The following is a 23,446-nucleotide window of genomic DNA, read 5'->3' on the forward strand; positions in this document are numbered from 1 at the left end:
CCCGCGATGTTCAGTAGGACAGGAAGTGGCCACTGGACATATGCGATCCACGCGGGCACTGTGGCCCCTGACCAGCTGCGCCCAAGAAGGCAGCAGGTACAGCCACCCAGGTGTCACCAGCACTCAGGGTCTTGCCTCCGAGAGGACAGCACAGGTCACTTTAGAACAAAGAGAAGAACTGAGGGAAATGCGTGGCCTCGAGCGCCAAGGGCCAGTGTCCAGGGCATGTCCTGTGCGGTCCCTGGCTCTTAGCACCAGGGGGCACTGGGTTCCCCAGAGGAACAAGGTGCTAAGAGCCAGGGAGGAAGCCAGCCCGTGACCTGGGTGACCCGGGAGCCAAGGAAAGGAGGTGGGGGAGACCGCAGGGAGGCCAGGAGGAGGCGAGGGCTCAGGCGGCTTCTCGATGTGGCCCGAGCTGCCAGGTCAGTGTCCCCTGTGTGTGCTCGTTTAAGTGTGGATTTGGGGGGCCCCACCTGGCCTGGACCCTTCAGAGGAAGCCTCTAGTTGTAAGCAGGGCACCCCAAGAGATTCTGCGGTCCACAGAGTTGCCCTGCGGCAGGGGCCCTCGGCCTGGACACTAACTCCTCGCTGTGGGGACATGTCCCTGGCTCCACAGGGCAGACAGCAACCTCCCTGGCTCGGCCCACCTGGTGTCCACCGCACCTGCCCCACTCATGCCAGCCAACACTGCTGCCAAAGGAGTCCTCTGGTGAGCAACCTCAGCAGGGACAAGGCAGGCCCCTGGCCACCGCGACATGCCCTGGCTCGCCACCCACAGGTAGGGGTGGGGGACAGGGCTGCCTCAGAGGGGCCACCTCAGGTCTTGGAGAGCACAGAGGTGACTCGTGCCCCGGGCTTCCAGGAGGGAGCCCCCGACTCCGAGGACCCCTGAGCAGAGAGTCTCCATGTGCCCACAGGAAAGCGTCCACGGACCCAAGTGGGGACATGAAGGAGTGGCCCAGGCCTGGAGGGGGACAGGCCAGGAGAGCTGAGGCCCAGTCAGGCTGAGCTTTTTGCAAAATGATAAGGATGGGGGGAAAAAGTAAAGACAGAAAAGGAAATAAAAAGCCTTTAAAATTGGATTAGGAGCAATAGGAACAGGAAGAGGGGCCCATACTGGGGTGAAAGGGGGTCCGTCAACAGAAGGTGGAGAGGGAGACGCTCCACTCCAGGCTGCAAAGGGCGAGTGGAAGGCGGATGGGAGGGAACTGGAGCGCAGTCGGGGGGCATCTCGTCTCCCAGAGGAACCCCAGTGGCTGGGACCCTCCCGCAGGCCCCTAGGGAACCCAGAGAAATGGCAGATGGCCAAGACAAGACCATGTCAGCCCGGCCAAGGGAAGAGAAGGCAGGTTTCTGCAGGTCGGGAGGCAGCCGTGGGTTCCTGGCACAACCCTGTCTCAAGACGTACAAGCGAGGTCCCCCAGCCCAGGGGAGGAGGGCCAGGCCAGGCCCACGTTCCTGCCCTGGGCCTCCTCTGTTCTAACAAGATGGAGGCAAACAGGGCACCATGAAGGTCCTGTGGTTGGGCCCAGAACAAGCGCTCTGCTGGGCTACTCCAGAGACGGAGGCAGGAGGAGTTGGAGGCCAGCCTCGGCAACTTAGAGAGGCCCTGTCTCAAAACATGACGCATCAGGACACCAACAGAACACAAAGCCCAAGTAACAGGCACGGGGCCATGTGGCCCAGGACCACAGAGGTAGCCATGGGAGCCCAGGCTGGACCAAGAAAGCCCCCAGACAGACCCCAGGAAGCCTCAGGCAGGGCTACCAGGAGACACCCTCCCCTCACAGAGGGGCCTCCACCTGGCCCCACCAGAGCCAGGAGGGATGGGACAACCCCAGGCGACACCACGCAGAGGGTCAGCAGTTCACTTCCTGGGAGGGACCCCTGAGAGCAGGGGTGGCAGTTCAAGGGAACACAGAGAGGAGACTGTTCAGCTCTGTCACACGGCAGGCAGGCACACTGTGGCTCGGGGACAGTAGCTATGGCCATAGGGCGGGACCAGAACCTAGCAGTCACAACTACATACAGGAAGAGAGTTCAGCTCAAGCTAAACAACGACGACAATGTCCACCCATGGGATGAACTTCCTTAGGGCGAGGCAGGACAGCTACTGAACAGCTGTACACATCGCAATAAGTCAGACGACGTGGCACCTTACTCACCCTGAGCGACAATCAATAAGGGAGTTTTTATCATTTGCTTAAGAATGAGGCATTTAGCAGGACACGTGACGCACGCCTGTCATCCCAGTGGCTTGGGAGGCTGAGGCAGGAGGATCGCCAGGTGGAGGCCAGCCTCAGCAACTCAGCGAGGCCCTGAGCCACTCAGGGAGACCCTGTCTCTAAATAAAATAGAAAAAGGGCTGGGGACGGGGCTCAGGGGTGAGTCACTCCTGGGTTTAATCCCAATACAAAAAGAAGAAAGAAAGAAATGGAAAAGTTAAATTTATCTAAAGTCAGCCAGCAAAGTTTAGGAAAGGAGTCAAATTCGAAAGAGAATCCAAATTCAGAGTTTTTGCCACCTGGGGGTTCCAGCGGGGGAGACAACAGCAAAACACCCTGGGTCAGGTGACAGATGGTGACCCTGACCCATCAGAATGGACAGACAGGGCACCTGCCATCTCAGCCACTCCCAAGGGGCCAGAGGCTGAGACGAGAGGACCCTTGAGCCCAGGGGTTCAAGATCAATGCCTAACAACACAAGGCCCATCACAAAACGTCAAAAAATAAAAAGCCAAGACCAAGATCTATAAAATGAAAACAGACCAGGACAATACAGGGTGTTTTTGGTACCAGGGATTGAACCCGGGGTGCTTAACCACTGAGCCCCATCCCCAGTGGTTTTTGAAAAATTTTATTTTATTTAGAGGCAGGGCCTCGCTAAGTTGCTGAGGCTGGCTTTGAACTCTCGATCCTCCTGCCTCAGCCTCCTGAGCTGCTAGGATACAGGCGTGTGCCACCTTGCCCAGCTAGATTTATGACAGATACGATAATTGGTAGTAAAAACACACAAACCAGGACAGTAAATCTGCAATACACATTATTCAGAGGTTAATATCCATATTATGTAAAAACGACCTATAAAATAGTAGTGAAAGGCAAACCACTTGTATACGGTGACAGAAAAGGAAGACAGTAAGAAAAAAAGAAATAAGGGGGTTGGCAGTATTTATTGAAACGTTTTCCTGTTGGTGGGAATTTAAGGTTATGAATGTCCCCTTTCTGTTTCTGAAGAACCTACCTGAGTTAAAGGGACAATAGCAGTACACCGAGCCGGAATGTCCAGAGACCTACTATCCCTAGGGACCCTGGGAACCAGGGCCCGGCAGAGCTATCTGGGTCACTTTCTTGCTCGGGGTGGGCTGCTCCTCGGGGAGCTGGTCAGCCAAGCAAGACAGCAGTGATGTCGCTGCTCTGCACCTGCCGTAGGAGACCCCCCCATCAGGGGGACCTGCCTGGCAGGCAGGGCCCAGAGGAAGGTCACTTGTCCAGGCCCTGGTCTGCATGCTGTGAGGGAAGGAGTGGGGCCAGGCATGGCACCCGGGCACAGAGCGCTGTCTGCCAGTCTGTCGCCACCCATCTCTTCTGGGCCAGTCGCTGATCTCTTCTCAACTTTCCCCAGTCGTCCCCGTCCCCACAAGCTCACCCGCTGCCCTGGCATGACTGGTCTGTGGCTGTGAAGCTACCTACCAGGACAATGGTGGGTGGTCTGCCGAGGCGATTCCCCAAAGCAATACAAGGAGCCCAAGAGCTTATGAAAAGACGCTCAGCTATGTTCGTAGTTTTAAAATATAGTCTTAAAGAAGTGGACGAAGTGGGGGGAAAGGGGCTGGGGCTCAGTGGAGAGTGCTAGCCTTGCAGGTGTGAAGTCCCAGGTTCCATCCTCAGCACCACATGAAAATAAACAAACAAACAAATGAATAAATGTATTAAAAAAAAAAAAAGATCCAGGCACATTGGTGCACACCTGTCATCCGAGTGACTCTGGAGGCTGAGGCAGGAGGATCGCAAGTTGGAGGCCAGCCTCAGCCATTTAGCAAGGCCCTCAGCAACTCAGTGAGACCTTGTCTCTAAAACAAGCCCAGGCAGCTCCGTGCCTGAGGGGTGCCTGGGAGATGCCGGCAGACCAAGGAGCAGCCAGAACTGATTAAGTCCAGAGAGATGTGACCTGGAGGAACAGTTCATCAGAAACTGAGTTTCTAAAAGGCTACCAAATGGAATCTGTGGCTAGGATCCCAGTTTTGCAGATACTGAAACATTCTGAACATTCCCATCGCAGACACTGGACGGGATGTGTGCACGCTGGGGTCAACAATGGTCACGTCTCTCAGTGTGGGAGGGTTCAGCCAATTCTGTTTCATTTTGGGGGCTTATCTGCATTTTTTCTACTATGAACCATATTTTACTCAATAAATAAACACAAGCAATTATAAACACACGCGCACAGTGCTGCCCCGTGGCTGGATAAGCCACAGCACATGGCTGAGCATTGCAAGGACATGCAATACCAAGGCCTTGACCCCAGGTGCCATAGAAAAGGTGACTCTCAGTTACGCTCTGTGGACAACCTCCATCTGCGCTCGCCACCTGAACTTGGACTCTCATGTGGCCCGTGCTAGAGCTGGCCTGACTGCAGAGTGGACTCTAGGGACAGAGTGAACCATGTTAGGCCACCATCTGTGGTAGCTCTGCCAAGAGGAAGCGGTAGACTGGGCACAGTGGAGCACATCTGTCATCCCAGCAGCTGGGGAGGCCGAGGTAGGAGGACTGCGAGTTGGAGGCCAGCCTCAGCGACTTAGCGAGGCCCTGAGCAAGTCAGTGAGACCCTGTCTCTATATAAAATATGAAAGGGCTGGGGACGGGGCTCAGGGGTGAGGCCCACTGGGTTCAATGCCTGGTACCAGAAAATAGAAAAAAACAAAAAAACAAAGATGGTCAGAAAAGGTACCAGGGTGGGCAAGGCTTATCAGATGGCGTTAGTATTAGGGACAGAATGCTGGAGGTCGTGCCACTGATGAGCCTGCTCCTGCCTCAGCGGCACCAGGACCCAAGAGCAGGGCACACCAAGAACAAGGCCAGCGCTTCCCGGTCAAGGCTCCTGTTAGAGGGAAGGAAGGTCACCAGACGCCTGGGCCTCTTCCCGGGTAGGTGCCTACTTAAGAGACTTTGTGTGCCAGAGGCGGGGGACCAACACACAATGACCCTGGGGCAGGACACACTGCACCAGCCACTGCCAGGAACTTTGAAGAAACCACTTCAAGAGAAGCGCCCGGTGGCACCAGGGCTCAAAGGACCCAAGCAACAATCATGGAGGAGACACCACCCAGCGCAGCTGACGTCACCTAACTATGGGATCAGCCTTGACCTTGCCCGACATCCCCCTCTCCAGCGCCTACCTGCATGTCTCTGGGCCAGGTTCGAGGCCACCAGGGAGAAGAGGGACTGGGAACCTCGGTGGCTTTTGCCCAAGGCGTCGGCGTGAAGCAACGTCCTGGGTGATGAGCTTCAGTCCTAGGATCTGGCTCTGGTGGCCCTGCCTGGTGCCGAGCGACAGAACCCCAAGCCCCAGAAGATGTCTTCAGGACAGCAGAGGAACGGACAGACGTCCAGGCCTCGTGGCAGGGAATCCTGACTGCATCCTCTGCTCCCACCGCTCTGCAGAGGTCCCCATCTGTGCATGTGGGGACGATGAGAGGCCCTGGCTCCTGGGCTCACTTGGGGCTGTTACAAATCATGCTCAGAACATGAGGTGCACTCAGCAGGGACTCAGTAAAGGCCAGTGGTCACTGCTGTCACCCAACCTGGGGGCACAGCGAGGTCACAGAGGCAGCCCAGGAGGGTGCCCGATGAGTGCTCTGCACTTGGGACACGAGCCATGAGCATCAGCGACTGGCACCAAGGAAACCAGCTTTGCACAGGGAGAGGGGTGATCTGTTAGCAATACTGAATTCATTCATTCAGTTCTTCAAACCACCTTTAGCAGGAGCTGGGGCTGGGCTCAGGGGGCAGAGCGCTTGCCTCCTGTGCGTGAGGCCCTGGGTTCCATCCTTGGCACCATATAAAAGTAAATAAACAAAGATACTGTGTCCATGTACAACCAAAAAATAAAGAAATAAGCAAACCAGCAAACTACCGTAGGAGATCACAACTGCGGTCATTCCTGTTTCACAGAACAAAATTCAGAAAGACCCAATTAGATCTCAGATCTGCGATTTAATAACTGTGGAAGTTCAGGCTCTCTCTACGCCTCTCTGCGCCCTCATTTTTATTTATCTATTTATTTATTTTAGTATCTGAGATTGAACCCAGGGATGCCCAACCCCTGAGCCCCGTCCCCAGCCCTTTTAATATTTCACTTACAGACAGGGTCTCGCTGAGCTGCTTAGGGCCTCGCTAAGTGACTGCTCACTGAGCACGTGATGTGAGTCGCTTTCTTCTCCTAATGACCCAAAGAAACAGCTGCCCGCACAGGTGACGATCCTGAAGTCTGGGGCAAGTCAGTCATCGGCCCCTGTCCCCGTGGTCACCGTGTAAGGTGGGGGGCCTACATTTGAAAGGGTCCAGGGCCCAGAGGCCACCACCCAGAGACGTGAGGATCCAGCGTCCTTCCTACTAGCCACACACCGGCCAGGGACATGAGAACAGCAGCCAAACTGCAACTGGTTGGGAACAGTAATGGCAGCCACCATTTAGAGGGGACGCGCTGTACCAGGTGGGGTGCACTGTCACGTCTTTTGTTATGAAAACTAAAATGTGATTCGCGTGCCCTCCTTGGAAGGATGCGGACTCCCACGGCCACAGGCTGGAGTGAGGGCTCATTCTATAAAGCCAGTGGGTGGGGACACTGTAAGGCAAACAGGGTCCCCTGGATCTCAAGACTCATGCTCACTGCCACACCAAGCGATTCGCAAACCGGTTCACTGCCTTGGGGCCACCTTCTTACGTGGCAAGAGAAGTGGCCTGTGCCCATGCCCCCGAGTCTTGGTATCTTCCTGTCTGATTCCCCATCTCCAGGCCGACACAGAACAGCCCCCCTCTCAGTGGAAGCACCCACTGGCCGGGTCCCAGGGGCTGGTGGTCTGCTGGCCTGGGGCGCCCCAGCTCCTGAGCAGAGGGAAAGGGGCCTTCCGTGCACCTCCCTCCTCTAACTCTGACCGGGCTCCTACTGGACTCCCTCTCCAATAGGGAGAAAGAATCTTCCTCTTTCCATGAACTCGCTCCCATCAGACCCCTTTTCAAGGGGTTCCGGGGATTGAACTCAGGGGCACTCGACCCCCTGAGCCCCGTCCCCAGCCCTTTTTAGATTTTATTCAGACACAGGGTCTCACTGTATTTGCTTAGGGACTTCCTAAGCTGCTGAGGCTGGCCTCCACCTTGCGATCCTCCTGCCTCAGCCTCCCGAGCTGCTGGGATGACCGGCGTGGGCCACCGTGCCTGGCCCCATCACTCCCTCTTAAGGACAGTGTCCCCTCTGTGGTGAGACTTCTTGAAAGGATGGCCAAAGCCTGTTTCTTCCACTTCCCCCGAGGCCCTGCTGACTCCACAGAGAGCTCTGGTCTCCACTGACATCCTGGGCACACTTGCTCAGCATGGCTCACTTTTCCTATTCGACCCACCAAGGGGCCTCAAGGGGCCTCTTTCGGCTCTGCTGGGTAGCGCTGGGCACTGTCGACCACATTCTGTTGGCGAGGCCTCTCTGCGAGCGACCCGGGCAGGCAGTAGCACATGCTGAGAGCAGGGAGACTCCACAGACCTGCCTGCATCCATCAGCCGCGTGGCTTCCGGCAGCTTGTTCATCCTGATCCGAGTTTTTTTTTTTTGTCTGTAAAACACGTGTAACATGATCTGCCTCGCAGGATGGCTGCAGGATGGCAGTGCCTTATGTCAAGGGGCCTGGCACACAGCACAGGCTTGCAAAATCACAGGGACTGTCATCGTGGGGACACAGAACTCCCCACCTGACAGCTGTCAATCACTGGCTGGTCATTTCGGCTTCTCATGGAAAAAGAATGTCTGGAACCAAACTCAGACTTCTCCAAGTGCAGCAGCTCATGTGGGTTTTTTCTTAATGGAATCCTCATTCTCCTGGGCTTGTAAGGTCAAATCTCTCTCCAGCTTCCAGCCCCCCCAGTGCCCCCAACATGACTCTCAGTGAAGGCCACACTAGTGAGCCAGGCCCCTGGCAACGTCACACCAGCCTATTTGGGTAGCTCGGCCACTGCCTGCCTGCCTTCCCACGGAACACCTCGGCCGGGCTGAGCTGAGCTCCCGGTCCAGACGCCCCAGCCTGTCCACATCCTGCCCCTTCCCTTGGGCTACTGTGGGCATCCGGCTCATTCTCCAAATAGCTTCCGCCAGGAAGACCTCTGGGCAAAAGTCTCCTTCCCCTTCCCGGAACCCCAGCGCATCATGGCCTCCTGCTTGCACACACACACACACACACACACACACACACACACACACACACTTTCCTCTGTTTCTTCTTGAAAACGTTTACTGAGCACCTATTCTGTGCCAGACACTGTGTCCCCCAGCCCTTGGCGATGAATCACCTTTTGAGTCAGACTAGCGAGGACTCTCTGCTCACAGACCTTCCCAGCTGGGAAGACAGCCACCGACGCTAATAAGCACAAGGCAATGTGGCATGTGCTAGAATCCAAGATGGGGCGCCAGGCTCCAGGGGAGTATGGGGGGGGCAGCCATTCTACTAGTCCCTGCACCCATGCCCCCTCCCCACGGCACCAGACAGAAGGGGAAACAGACATGGGATCCCACCACTCACAAGTGGGGCTGCTCAGAATTACAGGGACCTGGAGGAGACGGGTCCCAGGGGACTGGGCACAGGCAGATCTGGGCTGGCGGCTGGCACTTTTGAGTAAGGCACTCGACTCCTCCTGGCTTCTCTGCTCTCCTGGACACACTCCAGAGGAGATAAAGCACATGCGCAAGGCCCGGGAGCATCCAGAACAGGGAACTCAGAACCTTCAGGCTCCTTGGGGAAGAGGCCGTGAGCCTAACCCTGCAGGACACGAGGGTGTGGGCAGAGGAGGACACTGGGCACTCCCTGCCGGCCCACCTTCCCCTGTCGCCTCCTCTGCTTATGAAGTTGGAGGCCCTTTACTGACAGGCAGATGCACAACCCCAAGTGCATAGTCAGAGGGCCCTCAACACTGAGCACATCTGTCCCGGGTCACAAAGGAACCTGACCTTGCCAGTATTCCATTTTCTTCTTCATCGTCGTTTTTTATTTTTGGTACTCGGGGTGCTTGACCCCTGAGCCCCCTCCCAGCCCTACTTTGTGTTTTATTTAGAGACAGTTGCTTCCGGCCTTGATTTTGCTGAGGCTGGCTTTGAACTCACGATCCTCCTGCCTCAGCCTCCCGGGCCACTGGGATGGCAGGTGTGTACCACCGCACTTGGCTCCGTTTTTTGCCCTTGTAGATCTGTCGGGCTGCTTTGGAGCATCAGGCAAATGAAATCACATTGTCTCAGGCACCCATGTCTATCTGGCCCCTTTTCCTTAATTGTCACATGTGTGGGGGGCATCGACACTGTTCATGCTGCGGACCCTGCTTTGGGGGGCTCTCCTGCTCCTGGTGGTGTGGCGCAGTCGGAACGCCACTGCAGGGTCTGAAGAATCCATGCTGGGACACGGGGCCTGTCAGTTCCAGTGGCTTTCCAGGGGGCTGGGCCACTGTTCTCCCCCACCAGCAGCATCTGCGATTCTGCATTAACCACAGCATCATCAGCGCTGGGTGCTCCACTTTGGCCACCCCCCTGCATGGGCAAGAGCACCAGCTGTGGCTGTGGCCTGCATTCCCCAGACACGTGAGGACGCTGAGCCCTTCTCACGTGCTGTGGGCCACCGGGAGGCCCCTCTCATGAGGAAGTCCCAATGACTCCTCCTCCCCTACACCCAGGGCACAGCTTCTGCTTTGCTGATACAACACGCAGACTGGTACAACTAGGGAGGGGCCACTGTGCCTGGGACAGGCAGGCTCTGTGGAGTGCTTTTAGTGAGAAGATGTGTGGGGCTGTCAGGGGCTGATCATAGTCTTTCCTCGCGCAGGCCTGAGCAGCCGGGGTGGTGGCGCACGCCTGTCGTCCCAGCAGCTCAGGAGGCTGAGGCAGGAGGATCGCAAGTTGGAGGCCAGCCTCAGCCACTTAGCAAGGCTCTCAGCAACTCAGTGAGACCCTGTCTCTAAATAAAATAGAAAAAGGGCTGGGGACGGGGCTCAGGGGTTAAGCGCCCCTGGTATGGGGGGGAAGGGAGCCCAAGCAGAGAGGAACATGGGGAGAAGGGCTGATTGCTCACAGAGGCAGCGAGGAAGGCTGTGTGGTTCTGAGGGGGGCGGAAGGGAGATCGCATTCTGGAGCAGGAGGTGAGACTCAGAAAGAACACGCCCACATCTCCTCGTTCTCCCGTCAACCCGGTTCAGCCTTTACAGCTAGCTCTGAAAACGCCGTCTGCCCTGGCAGCTGCTGAGCTGGGTGAAGGCAAGACGGGTCTCCCACAGAACCAGAAGCGCCCCTGGCTATAGGAGCCAGCCCTCGGACGTCCTCTCCTCTGGTGTCCTAAGCGCCAACATGTCCCTCTCTCTAAACCTGGGACAGGAACCACAAGGTGGGCAGCACTCTGTGCCCAGCGACTGGCATGATCTGAGCAATGCGGAAGTCACCAAGGGCTGCGTGTCCACTAAAGAGGAGGAGGAGGGTGGGAAGGACACTCAAGAGAACTCAACAGGCTGTCGGGGTTCCCTGTGTGCTTTACCCGAACTATGGCTCACCCCCAAACTACTGCACGTGAGTGTTCAAGTCCCCCTTTCAAAGATCAGGAAACTGGGGCTGAAGGACACAAGCATGGCGCTCAGGGTCCCGCGGCTGTCCATCACTGAGCAGGATCGGGCCCGAGTCTGCCAGACCTCACATCCACTTGTCCCATCCTCCTACTCCCCGTGGCTGACCACAGAGGACAGGTGCTGGCTGGCCACAGCCATCAGCGCCACAGGCTGTCAGGGCTGGCTGCAGAGCCACTCAGCACTCCTGCTAGAAGAGGACAGGGGTGCTGGTTCTGGAGAGGCCCAGGGCACCCTGATGCCCAAGAGAGCCGACTCCAGGCATTGGGGGTGGGTCCTTCCTTCTTTTGCTTCCTACAGGAAGTCACCAGGTGGCAGCTGAGCAGAGCTCTGGGGCTGGTGTCCAGCGGGGGAAAGATGGCAGGAGGCTCAGAGACCACAAGGCGGTGCAGGGGGTGGAGGACTTCACCCCCTTGGTCCCTGTGTCCGAGGTACAGATGGAGATGCACCTAGTCGTGAGCAGCGCAGTTCCCAGCCTGCCCGGTGCTGCGGACCAAGGTTGCCCCTGGCAGGCATCAGAGAGGAGCCCGGGAAAATCCAGCAGGGAGGCCCAGGGGTCAGGCCACGTGGGTGACAGAACCCGCCTCGCCTCACCCGGGAGCGCTGCAGGAGCAGGTGCGCACCCTCGCCTGTGCTCATCCACGAGTCCCCAACCGAGGCACTGATTTGCACCAGAAGCCCCTCTGGGCACCCAGCACTGGCGCACAGGACTTCCTCCTCCATCTCTCACGAAAGCCTCTGTATGGCCATCTTATGGGGGGAAGGGACGGAGACCCGAAGGGGAGTGACTGCCCAGGGCAGCGGCGCAGCTTGGCGGCCCTGAGGACGGCAGACCCGGGCTCTAGCTCAGTGCCACAGGCCCTGGCAGCCGCCCTCTCTGACAATCACGGACCTAATGGTGACATGTGATGAACCAGGCAACGCGCTTGGCTTAGCCGTGTGGCAGGGCGTGCGGAACACGTGCTCGGACAGATGACAGGGAAAGGGCCCTGCACAGCGACCTCCATGACCAGGGAGCACCGTGCCACATGCAGGGCGGGGTGTCTGTCCCCTCCAGCGCAGTGGGCCTGGCTCTCTGCAGCCCCCACCTGCTCTCCAGGATCGCATCCTCAGGGGGACACTCCGCAGCAGCCTCAGTGTCCTAAAGCCCCAGACCTCTGCCTCCACCACCCCGAGCTGCCCTCCCACTTTATGTCCTGGGAGCAGTTTTGGGTGCTCGAGGGTGACACAACAGCACTGTCAACGTCCCCCGGAAGAGGCTCCCACGGTCAATTTCCCAACTTAAAAGGAAACGGGAAAAAAGGAAAAAATAAAAAATAAAAAAAAGGAGAGGCGCTGACAGCTGGGGAGCCGGGGCGTGCGCAGAGCTAGCAACGTCAAGGTCCCACGGACTCCGGCGAGAGGAAGCCCAGCCGTAGGAAAGAAATGGCTCATGAAAGAGATTGTTGGATGCTGCGTTCTCCCTCCTCCCAGCCATTACAGGGATAAAATTACCCCCCGGAAAAGATCGAAAACCTTTTTCAAAAACTAATACAATTAGGCCTTGTGATTCTGCCTCTCTCCTCCCAGCCCCACCCGGGATCTCGCTCTCTCCCGCGCCCCTCTGCGTTTCCTGGATGTGGATGGTGGATGGAGGTGCTGTCTTTCTTTATCGTCGCCAGTAAAACGCTGTGTTTAAGAGTCAGAGAGGAGATCGTGTTTTCTGCACCTCCTTCTGGAAGCACTTAATAACTGTTCACCATTAAGGAAGGAAAAGCCCTGGTAGTAAGCTCACATCTGCATGTTGTCAGGAGCCTGGACCCTGTGACAGGGGAGGAGAGAAGGGCTGGCGCAGGAGCACCTCGTCTCCTCTGCCAAAGCCACGAGTGTTTTTAACAAGGAGAGATGGTGGGGGGAGGTTAGAGGAGGAACAAAATGCGGAGAGCCCCCACATACACACACACACAGGTGAGCGTGCTCCCAGCAGCCAAGCGACAGCAACGCACAGCAGGAGACCAAAGCATCGGGCTCACCACCAAGAAAAGAAAAAAGAAGAAAGAATGAAAAGAAAAATCTATGCCGAGGAACATATGGGCAACTGTGGTAATTAGAGCTGAGCTATGGATGGTGGATTTTTTTTTTTTTAACCCACCCTTTCCGGGATCTCAAATCACAGTCCTTGTCATGATAAGCTACAGTCCAACCTGGGTGTGAGGCTGTTCTGAGACTCGCCGGCTCGTTAAGGGCTACGGTGTGAGCAGCGCAGGGGGCCAGCGATCCCGGGTCTCAGGGTGTCGACTCTGGCTCTCCCCTAAATGCCCTGCAGAGTGGACGCGTGCAGGTGGGCGACCGGGGCGGGGCGGGGAGCAGCCTCCCTCCTGGTCCCTGCGCCTGGAGACGCCCAACCCACCTCTGCCAGGCCCCACTGCGGCGAGCCACAGGAGAAGCCCCGCGGAGACCAAGCCCCACGAGCAAACTGTCATCTTCAAAGCTCCAAACCGTGACCAGGGATTGCAAAGACCCGCCCGCCCGCCCATAAAGAGCTCTTGGCGAGCTGGCTCAGGCACGGGCGGGGAGCAGGGTTTTAACCTCCTAATGTCCCTCCCAGGTTATAAGCTGTTTTTTTTTAAAGCTGTCATGATCAACAAGTTACCCCCCCCCCCCAATAAGCAAGTTATCCGATGAGTTTCCGGTGGTCGGCGGCCTTCTAAACAGGGTGAGGAGGTGTCTTTAAGGCTCATCCGCACAGAGCGGGAGTGAGCAGCCTGGTGCACTTTGATCTCCCCGGCTCCCCGGCTCCCCGGCTCCCGCGGCTCCGGGAGGGATCGATAATACAACTTTAATGCATCCGTGGGCAGGACCTCAGGGTTGTTATTTTTACCCAGGGCCGCTCAGCTCCGGTGTTAAGGCAGACTGGGTCTCAGCACCGCCCCGTGGTCACAGTGAGGGTTTTTTTCCCCGTAAAATTGAACTAGAGCAGAGTCAGCCGCGCTCAACCCCAAACGGGCCAATTAAAAACCAATTATCTCCCAAGGCAACTTGTTGAAAGGCTGGGTTTGCCAGGGGCTCCCGGATGCAGGAGAGCGGACCTGGAGGGGGCGGTCCTTAGGGAGAGGGCGTGGTCCTGGGGTGGGGGCGGCCCCAGGGAGGGAGTGGTCCTGGGGGCGGTCCTTAGGGAGAGGGCGTGGTCCTGGGATGGGGGCAGCCCCAGGGAGGGAGTGGTCCTGGGGGCGGTCCTTAGGGAGAGGGCGTGGTCCTGGGGTGGGGGCGGCCCCAGGGAGGGCGTGGTCCTGGGGGCGGTCCTTAGGGAGAGGGCGTGGTCCTGGGGTGGGGGCGGCGCCGGGGAGGGCGTGGACCTGGGGGTGGTCCTTAGGGAGAGGGCGTGGTCCTGGGGTGGGGGCGGCGCCGGGGAGGGCGTGGTCCTGGGGTGGGGGCGGCGCCGGGGAGGGCGTGGTCCTGGGGGCGGTCCTTAGGGAGAGGGCGTGGTCCTGGGGTGGGGGCGGCGCCGGGGAGGGCGTGGTCCTGGGGGCGGTCCTTAGGGAGAGGGCGTGGTCCTGGGGTGGGGGCGGCGCCGGGGAGGGCGTGGTCCTGGGGGCGGTCCTTAGGGAGAGGGCGTGGTCCTGGGGTGGGGGCGGCGCCGGGGAGGGCGTGGTCCTGGGGGCGGTCCTTAGGGAGAGGGCGTGGTCCTGGGGTGGGGGCGGCGCCGGGGAGGGCGTGGTCCTGGGGGCGGTCCTTAGGGAGAGGGCGGTCCTGGGGTGAGCACGGGTGCCCCCAGGGCCAGCGGAGCCTCACCTTCTTCCCGATGCGCTCCAGCTGCTCCCGGTAGAAGGCCTCCCGGCGTCGCTGCTCGGCCTCCCTGCTCTCCAGCTCCCGGGCCTAGGCAAAGGGAGCAGAGCCACGTTAGCCAGCGGCGGTGGTGCCCTCGCGATCGCTGCGGGGAGAGGACACCCGCCATTCCTGCTCCCAGCCACACTCTGGAGGAGAAGAGCAGGAAGGCACAGAGAACCCCGTGCTGTGGCAGGCAGCTCCCATGTGTCATGCCCCAGGCTCACAGCGGCCCTTCCAGGTGGGTACCTGTTAGGGCCATTTTGCAGATGGCGGCCACAACACTGGCTGAAGGCTTATGACCTGCGAGCGCTGCTCTGCGCACTCCTGCAGGTGATCTCCTCCCTCCTTCCAGCTCCCCCGGAGGGGCACGAAGGGGGTCAGGGTCCCCACCCTCTTCAGAGACCAGGACACCGACACAACAGAGGGCCGGGCCACTGCTCAGCTCACAGGGACGCAGAGAGGAGCTGGGGTGTGACTGTGGTCAAGGCAGACAGGAGCCACAGGGTCCAAAAGGGCCAGAGACGGCCGCTGGCCATGGAGCCCTGACACTGGGCACCCTGTCGTGCCACTGTCACGCTCTGGGCCCTCGGGGGTAGGAGTCCCCTCAGGCAGAGAGAGAAGCAGAGACTCCACAGGTGGACTGCCTGGGGGCCCCCCGGTGGCCTCGGGAAGCTTGGCTGGCTCCCCCTCCCCCCACTGTGGTCCTGGACCTTCTCCTCCAATCCTGAGTTCCAGGTTGCTCATCAGTGTCCCTTCCTGACCCAAGGGACTGTCCAGGAGGCTAAGGGAACACTCCCCATCAGGGCAGGGTCCTAACAAGCCTCCACAAAGGGTCCCCAGTGTCATGACACAGCAGAAACACATGCTCTGGCTGGGCGTCCCACATCCCCAAAGCCTCTGACAGGCTCTTCCAGGACCAGGTCCTGAGTGCCACACCCTTGGTCCTCCCTGGGCCGACTCAGCCAGCATCATTGAGCCCAGAGGCTCATCAGGGCCTACAGGGAGGATAGCACCTGCCACCGCCTGCCCCGAGCAGGGGCTGAGCACCACTCACTCCCAAGGGCACCTGGTTCTCACTCTCCCCAAGCGCACAAGCCAGCCACCCAGAGAGGCCACTGTGACTTCATGTCCTAAGCTTTTCCTCTTCAATCACGCTGTGCTGCCACCACCCGGGTGTGTGTCACCCCAAGTACAGGGGAGATGGGGACCGACGGCCTGCCAGTGCACTTCTTCTGCCCACGACGCTCCTGCCGACAAAGTGGTCAGTAGCGGGGCCGATGGCACACCAGGATCCCGCGAGCGCAGAGAAGCACATGAAAGAAAGCTTGGGGGGACGGCCATCCCGTTCCCAGGGGACACTGGGATCCTGCGCTGGGAGGCGGCCTGCCCACTGGATGATGGGGTTCACGCTGGTCTGCCACCAGGGCTCCAGCAGGCTGGAGCAAGCGGCCTCCTTCTCGTTTCCGTCTTACCTACAGACGCGGGGAGGCGCAGTCCCCCCATCTCACCCCCACCACGCTGCGGACTACCTAAACGTGCCAGGAAGGCTCTGGAAGGACCCTGGAGGGCCAGCGGTCAGAGAAGCTGAGCACTGGGACCGAGTGTGGGATCTCTCCCAGGACCCCGCAAAGCGCCAGGCGGCTCATCCGGGCGGCCTGACAGCAGCACTTAACTGTGAACGGTCCCCAGTGCCATCGGCGGACAAGCTCGTCTCATGCAATTAAGCAGCCAGTCCAGGAATACCTCCCAGGGCTGTGGACCTGCCATTTTCTGGCCAGTGGTCCCAATCAGGAAGATGGCAACTGAAAGCAAGACCGTCCTGGGGTTCTTCAGCTGCCACTCACTAGGGGCAACGGGCCCGGGAGGGAGGAGGCGGCTCATCCATGTGTCCAACCACTGTTCAGCTAACCCACTGTGATGGCCCCTATGGGCAGAGGCGCCCCCAGAACACTGGGGCTGCAGCTTGCAGGCCGGTGCCAACTGTGACAGGTCTACGTCAGGAACGGGACATGCAGGAAAGAAGTGCTTGGCAAAGAGGCCCACCCATCGGACCCCTCAGAGATGGTTCACACACAAAAGGAGATACTGGCTGGGCGCGGTGGCACACGCCTGTCATCCAGACAGCTCCAGAGGCTGAGGCAGGAGGATCGCAAGTGTGAGGCCAGCCTCAGCAATGCAGAGGCGCTAAGCAACTCAGTGAGACCCTGTCTCTAAATAAAATAGAAAAAGGGCTGGGGATGGGGCTCAGGGGTGAGGCACCCTTGCTTCAATCCCTGGTTAAAAAAAAAAAAAAAAAAAAAAAAAAAAGAAGAAGAAGAAGAAAGAAAAAAAGAAAAAGAAAGAAAGAACAGAACGGAAGCCTCCTCTTCTATTGGCAGCAGTACGCAGCGCGGCTGGGCGTGGCCAGGGGAGGGCGTGGTCGGGGTGTGGCCAGGGAGGGTGACGGGGGCGTGGCCATGAGAGGGCGTGGCCAGGGGCGTGAGCAGCTGTCAGAGAGGCAGGTCGGTCCCCCAGCTGAAGCGGAGAAGGCCGCCCTATGTCCTGGGGCTCCAGCTACCTCGCTCCGCCCACAGTCCCTGCTCACTCTCTGAGGTATGAAGGAGCCCTCATGACCAACAATGGACAGGTGACAAATGAAAAGGGGTCTTACAAAGTGAATGTGACAGGAAGCCCCGGATGTCGCGACCGGCCCAGAGCAGGTGCTCAGGGTTTGGGGTGGATAAGGCCAACCTACAGAGGGGCTCTACAGCCCTGCAGCCCCGGGAGGTCCCCCACACACAGCGCTCAGCAGGTGTCAGGCTGAAGGGCACAGGCGGGTCTCAGTGACTGACTCAGGGGCTTACCAGCGAGTACCCAGTGTCTGCTCGGTGACAGACGCTACTGTGGAGGGACTGTGGGTATACCAGGGAAACCAGGACGCTTCTGCATCCCGGGGGAGAGCCACGCGTATGTGCACATGAACGGGCTGATGCTGAGAGTGACATGTGCTGGGGACCGCGGGATACAGTGAGCCGTGGGGGTGCTGTTTGTCTAAGGAGTTTGCCAACAAAGTCTCTGGGGGACAACACTGAATTAAGGACGGTGTCTCTACGTGAAGGCGACCATCAGCACTGTGGAGGTGCGCTCACCAGGGCCACCTCTGAACAGGACTTGAAATCTGCGGCCATTGAGCCGAGGACCTCCTCCAGGCAAGACGGCACCCTGAGCTGGCCTTTGAAGCTCGCCTCCGCTGCTCCATACACCACAGAAACCAGGTTCAGAAACCAGATTAAAGTGTTCAACACAGAACAGAACCACAAAGCAGTAGGTGGACCTGGAGCCACAGGCTTGCTGGGCTCTGGGTCTGTGTGGGCCGGACCTCTCCTTAGATGCTGCAGGATCTGAAGCCACTACGCTCTACAGAGGCAGGGGACCTGGAGCAGAGGGCTCTCCCTGAAATAAAAAAAACTAACATAAAAAATTCCTGAAGCCGGGTATGGTGATGCACACCCATCAGCCCAGCAACTTGGGAGGCTGAGGCAGGAGGATCGTGAGTTGGAGGCCAGCCTCAACAAAAGCGAGGCTCTAAGTAGCTCAGTGAGACCCTGTCTCTAAATAAAATACAATATAGGGCTGGGATGTGGGTCAGTGGTAGAGTGGTCCTCAGTTCAATCCCCAGGACCCCTATAAAAAGACTAGAGAAGTCAGTCGATCAGTTACCACAGTACAGGCAAGGGAGGCAGCCCCTGCTCCCGGCACCCATGCCCTCGTGCGGCTCCCTCCCCAGTGTGTGGCTGGACCTAGGAACTTAGAAATAAAGAATATGGCAGAAGTGGTGGGATTGGCATTCTGAGACCTGGTTTTCAAAGACAGTGGTCTCTGCCTGCCTCTCTGCCACCAGCTCTGCTTACTCAAGGGGTGAAGCAGGCTTCTATTTGAAGAGCTGCACATGGCCATGAACTGAGGGCGGCCCCTGGCCAAGAGGCAGCCAAGGGGTAAGTCTTGTCCATCAGCCCCAAGGGAAGGAGCCCTGTCAGCAGCCAGGAGAGGGCCTGGAAGCAGATTCGCCCCTGGTGGAGCCTTCAGATGTGACAGCCCTGGAAGACACCTTGACCACACCACGGTGAGAGACTGCAGGCAGAGGTACCAGCTACACAGCACCCAGGTCCCAACCCACCAGCATAAGACAATAAATGCTGACTGATGGAAGCCACTGCATTTCCTAATTTGTTGTCCAGCAATTAAAAAATGCAAAATGTGAACTGATTCATCTTTCCTTTAAAGGAAAAAGACAACCACTTTGGATAAAAGAAACACAAAGAAAACCCAACTATATGCTCTTTTTTTAAGAGACCCAACTCCCCATACTGATGGTCTTACAGAACAAGAAACCCTTCCACTGCAGATTATATATATGTATGTATTTTGTACCAGGGATTGAACCCCAGGGGCCCTTAACCACCGAGCCCCATCCCTGGTCCCTTTTATAATTTATTTACAGACAGGGGCTTACTGAGTTGCTTAGGGCTTCTCTAAGTTGCTGAGGCTGGCCTCCAACTTGCGATCATCCTGCTTCAGCCTCCTGAGTCTCTGGGATTACAGATAGGTATGCACCATGGCACCCGGCTCACAGATATATACTTTCTGTCAAATGTTTTATGTATACAAAAGATTGAGCATTCACTTAAAAGTTTAAAAATATAAACATACCAAAAACAAAACAAAACACCCAAACCAACAACAACAACAAAAAAACACAATGACCCAATATGGAGAGAGAATATATTCACCAGAACCAGACCACCAAGGGCTCCGATGTTGGAATCGACACAGAGAGAGGTTAAGTAATCATGATTATTAAGATGTTAAAGAATCTAATAAATAAGGTCACTAGCATGTGTGAAGAGGCAGAGGGTGCCCACAGGTGCCGGACACTCGAGTCGCATTGTTTATGATAAGAAATCAGCAGATCATCTCATGAGGATTCCTGACATGGGATGAGTCACTTCTCTCCTGTCACTTTCAAGATCTTTCCTCTGACTCTGCCTTTTGATGGCTTATGATGCATCTGGGTCCTAAGATCTCCCTGAAATCTCCCTGTGCACAGCCCTGCCTGTTGACTGGACCTAGGTCCCGGGAACCATCGGAAGTTTTCAAAGCCTTCTGTGGACATCTCAGGCCTCAGATTTTCTCTCTTTTGTAATTTTGTTTTGTGTGTGGCTGTGTGTATGTGTGTGTGAGAGAGAGAGAGAGAGAGAGAGAGAGAGAGAGAGAGAGAGAGACAGAGAGAGAGAGAGAGAGAGACAGAGAGAGAGAGAGACAGAGAGAGAGAGAGAGACACAGAGAGAGAGAGAGAGAGAGAGAGAGAGAGACAGAGAGAGAGACAGAGAGAGAGAGAGAGAGAGAGAGAGAGAGAGAGAGAGAGAGAGAGAGAGAGAGAGACAGGGCCTTGCTAAGTGGCTGAGGCTGGCCTTCCACTTGCAATCCTCCTGCCCTAGACTCCCAAGTCTCTGGGACTGTGAGTGTGCGCCATCACACCACCCTGTTGGGTTTTTTCCCCAAGCTTTCTGGTTACGCCATGGTTTGGTTCACCTGCTGTCCACCCCAGGTAGCCCTAACATTCAACAGGTACCTCTGGTTGTCTGTGACAAATGCCCCCATGGTAACAGTGGACTGCCACGAGCACCTGCTAAGTCACATAAACAGTCTTGCAAGTGGGGCGCTGCAGGCAGTCACCAGAACAATGGTGGCCATTCCCTGGGAATTATGGCTGGGAGCAGCGGAAGAGCTCCCCACCCTCTCTGCCCCCTGCGGTGGCTGGCCAGCTGTGGGCTGGCACCTACTTAGCTAGGGGAGGCCAGTTTCAGAGACGGTTGAGGAGCAGTGGGAAAGGGAGGGTAAGTTAAAATGCCTGGTGCTTTGCTGAGAGTCTTCCACTTTCCTTGAACAAATGCTCCTGGATTGCTGCAAGCCTTGGGTTGATTATCAGAGTTCTGAAAAAGTCGATTCTGACTATTTTTGTCAGTATTTTCATTACTTTTATGAAAGGGGATTTTCAGAGGATTTTAGTGCACTCTTTTTACCAACATGCAGGAATGGTATGGTATGAAGTCACAGTTATTAACATACTGGATAGAGAGAGAAGAGGAAAGAATCAAATCTAAGTCAAAACATAAAGAGATAAAAGACTGGGCTGGGGATGTGGCTCAAGCGGTAGTGCGCTCGCCTGGCATGCGTGCGGCCCAGGTTCAATCCTCAGCACCACATACAAACAAAGATGTTGTGTCCGCCGAAAACTAAAAAATAAATATTTAAAAAAATAAAATAATTCTCTCTCTCTCTCTCTCCCCCACTCTCTCTTTAAAAAAAAAAAAGATAAAAGACTGAGAAATAAAGCCTGGTGTGATGGTGCACGCCTGTCATCCCTGCCGCTCGGGAGGCTGAGGCAGGAGGATTGTGAGTTCAAAGCCAGCCTCACCAACTTATTGAGGCCCTAAGCAACTCAGGGAGACCCTGTCTCTAAATAAAATACAAAGTAGGGCTGGGGATGGGGCTCAGGGGTGGAGGGCCCCTGAGTTCAATCCTCAGCACACAACCCCCCCCCCCAAAAAAAAAAAATCTATAGGATCATCTCAAATGTCCGAAGCATACGTTCAAGTGCAGCCCCAACATGAGAAAAAACAAATGAGGCAAAAGAATACAGAGATAAATCCCAAGAATCCTCCAAAATTACTTAAAGACAACAAATCACACATCCCAGACGCTCAGAAAAATTCCAAGCAGGATGCTTTTGTGAGGTTCTTAAATAATTCCTGAAGTAATGGCATATTTTTGAACACAGACAACCATCAGCTTAAAAAAAAGCCATTTCTACAGCAATCTTAAAAAAGTAACCAAAAAAGCACAAATAAAAAGCCAATAGAGGAGATCATGGAATTCTAAATATACTGGTTCATCCACCCCAACTCCCCAAAAGAAGCCAAGAAGAGGCAAAGGGGAGAAAAGAACTGGTGGGACACAGAAATTCAAGATGACAGATTTGAGTCTAATGCTATAAATAATCCCATTAAGTGTAAACCAACTGAAGCCCCCTGTAAAGTTCCCACTGCTGTTACATGAAACGGCCAGAACAGTAATAGTAGTCATGGCCTAGAGCACACTGACGCACCCTGCCACGGTTCTAGAGGTGGGAAATGTCTGGGTGTCTCGTGTGACTCAGATCACAGGGGTTGACAGGCGGCCACCCTGGCTTGTGGCCTCGCAGCACCTGCCTCCCTCTCTGCCTGGGCATGACCCCATCTGGATAGTAAGATGCTCTCCTGTCACATCCTCAACTGGATCACACCTGCAAAGTCCCCTGTGCCACATGCAGTACCTGTTCATAGGTTTCAGGGGATGAGGAACTGGACCTCCCAGGGCTGGGCAGGGGGCGGGGTTCAAGTGTACCATGTCCTCAAGAAAAGGCCCAACCCTGACTATATGGTGTGGATGAGATGGTCTATTTTACTCCCCTAACATTGATAGAACAAGCAGACGAAAAACCAATAAGGATATAGAAGACCTGAACAATATTATCATCCAATGTGACTCCAGTGACATTTATAGGACACTATATCCAACAACCGCAGATTCTGGAGTAAAGTGCCCCTGGAGTGGTCAGTAAGATAAACTGGAAGAAAAGTCTTAAAGCAGGACCAGGGTGGGGGGCCGGGGCTGGGGCTGGGGCCAGGGCCCAGTGGTGGAGTGCTCGCCCAGCACATGGGAGGCCCTGGGCTCTGTCCTCAGAGCTGCATATAAATACATAAATGAAATAACATGAAGATCCACAGAAAAGCATGAAATCATTAAAGTATGTTTTATGATCACAGAATTATTAAATCAGGAACTAGCACCAGCAAGACAGCCAGAAAATTCTCGAATGTTTGGAAATTAAACACCTTACTATGTGACCTGTAACTCCTTAACCAGGAGAACAATTAGTCCTTAGAAAGAAACTTGGAGATGACAGAGATGCTGTATTTAGCAGACAAGGACTTTCAAACTGCCATTACTAATGTTTTTAAATATTCAAAGCAAATGTAAACACGGTGCTGTTAAGTGGAGAGACTCAGAAGGATAAAATAGAATTTTAGGAGCTGAAAAGTCTATTTGAAATCAACGGCTGAAAGAGGAAATGCTACCTCAGTGACTGGGGTGACAATTTCCAACTCAAGTGGTCTAACTTGCAGGTAATTAAATTCTTAGGACAGGCAGTGGCAATGGGAAAACATCTGAAGAATAACAGATGAAAATTTTCCAAATGTGTTAAACAAAGAAGCTCAACTAACCAATGCACCAACAAACACAAGGTGATTAATGCAATAATAAAAATATAAAAACCATACGCCTGATGATTTTTAAAAACCCAATTTTCCTTGATTTATAAAACAAAACAAAAGGCTTTCCCTACAGAATTTCCCAGATGTTTCACTGATTAATTCCATCAAATATTTAAGGAAGAAATACCATTTCTAAGCAAATTCTTTCAGCAAATAGAGGAGAGAATATTTCCCGACTCATTTTAGGAGGCTATTACAAGTATTACACCAAATAACACAAGGACATTACAAAAAGAGAGATTTACATACTGATATTATTCAAGAAAAGAGGTGTTACTGGGCACGGTGGCCCACACCTGTCATCTCAGAGACTCAGGAGGCTGAGACAGGAGGATTGGATGTTGGAGGCCAGCCTCAGCAACTTATCGAGGGACAAGGCGACTCAGCAAGACCCTGTCTCTAAATAAAAAATAAAAGGGTTGGG

General features: G+C 55.6%; 1 protein-coding gene across 1 annotated transcript in view; it reads right to left on the reverse strand.

Annotated features, from left to right (window-relative positions):
* Window positions 1-23,446, reverse strand: part of Chchd6 (coiled-coil-helix-coiled-coil-helix domain containing 6) — a 178,728-nt gene that overhangs the window by 52,301 nt on the left and 102,981 nt on the right. Inside the window, exon 5 of the mRNA XM_046466950.2 lies at window positions 14,630-14,713. Coding sequence (XP_046322906.1) covers window positions 14,630-14,713 — 84 coding nt within the window. The remainder of the gene's footprint in view (window positions 1-14,629; window positions 14,714-23,446) is intronic.

This window comes from Marmota monax, unplaced genomic scaffold, assembly GCF_021218885.2.
Source record: "Marmota monax isolate L192 unplaced genomic scaffold, Marmota_monax_Labrador192_F-V1.1 WCK01_AAM20220418_F8-fsc00249, whole genome shotgun sequence".
Classification (NCBI taxonomy): Eukaryota; Metazoa; Chordata; class Mammalia; order Rodentia; family Sciuridae; genus Marmota; species Marmota monax.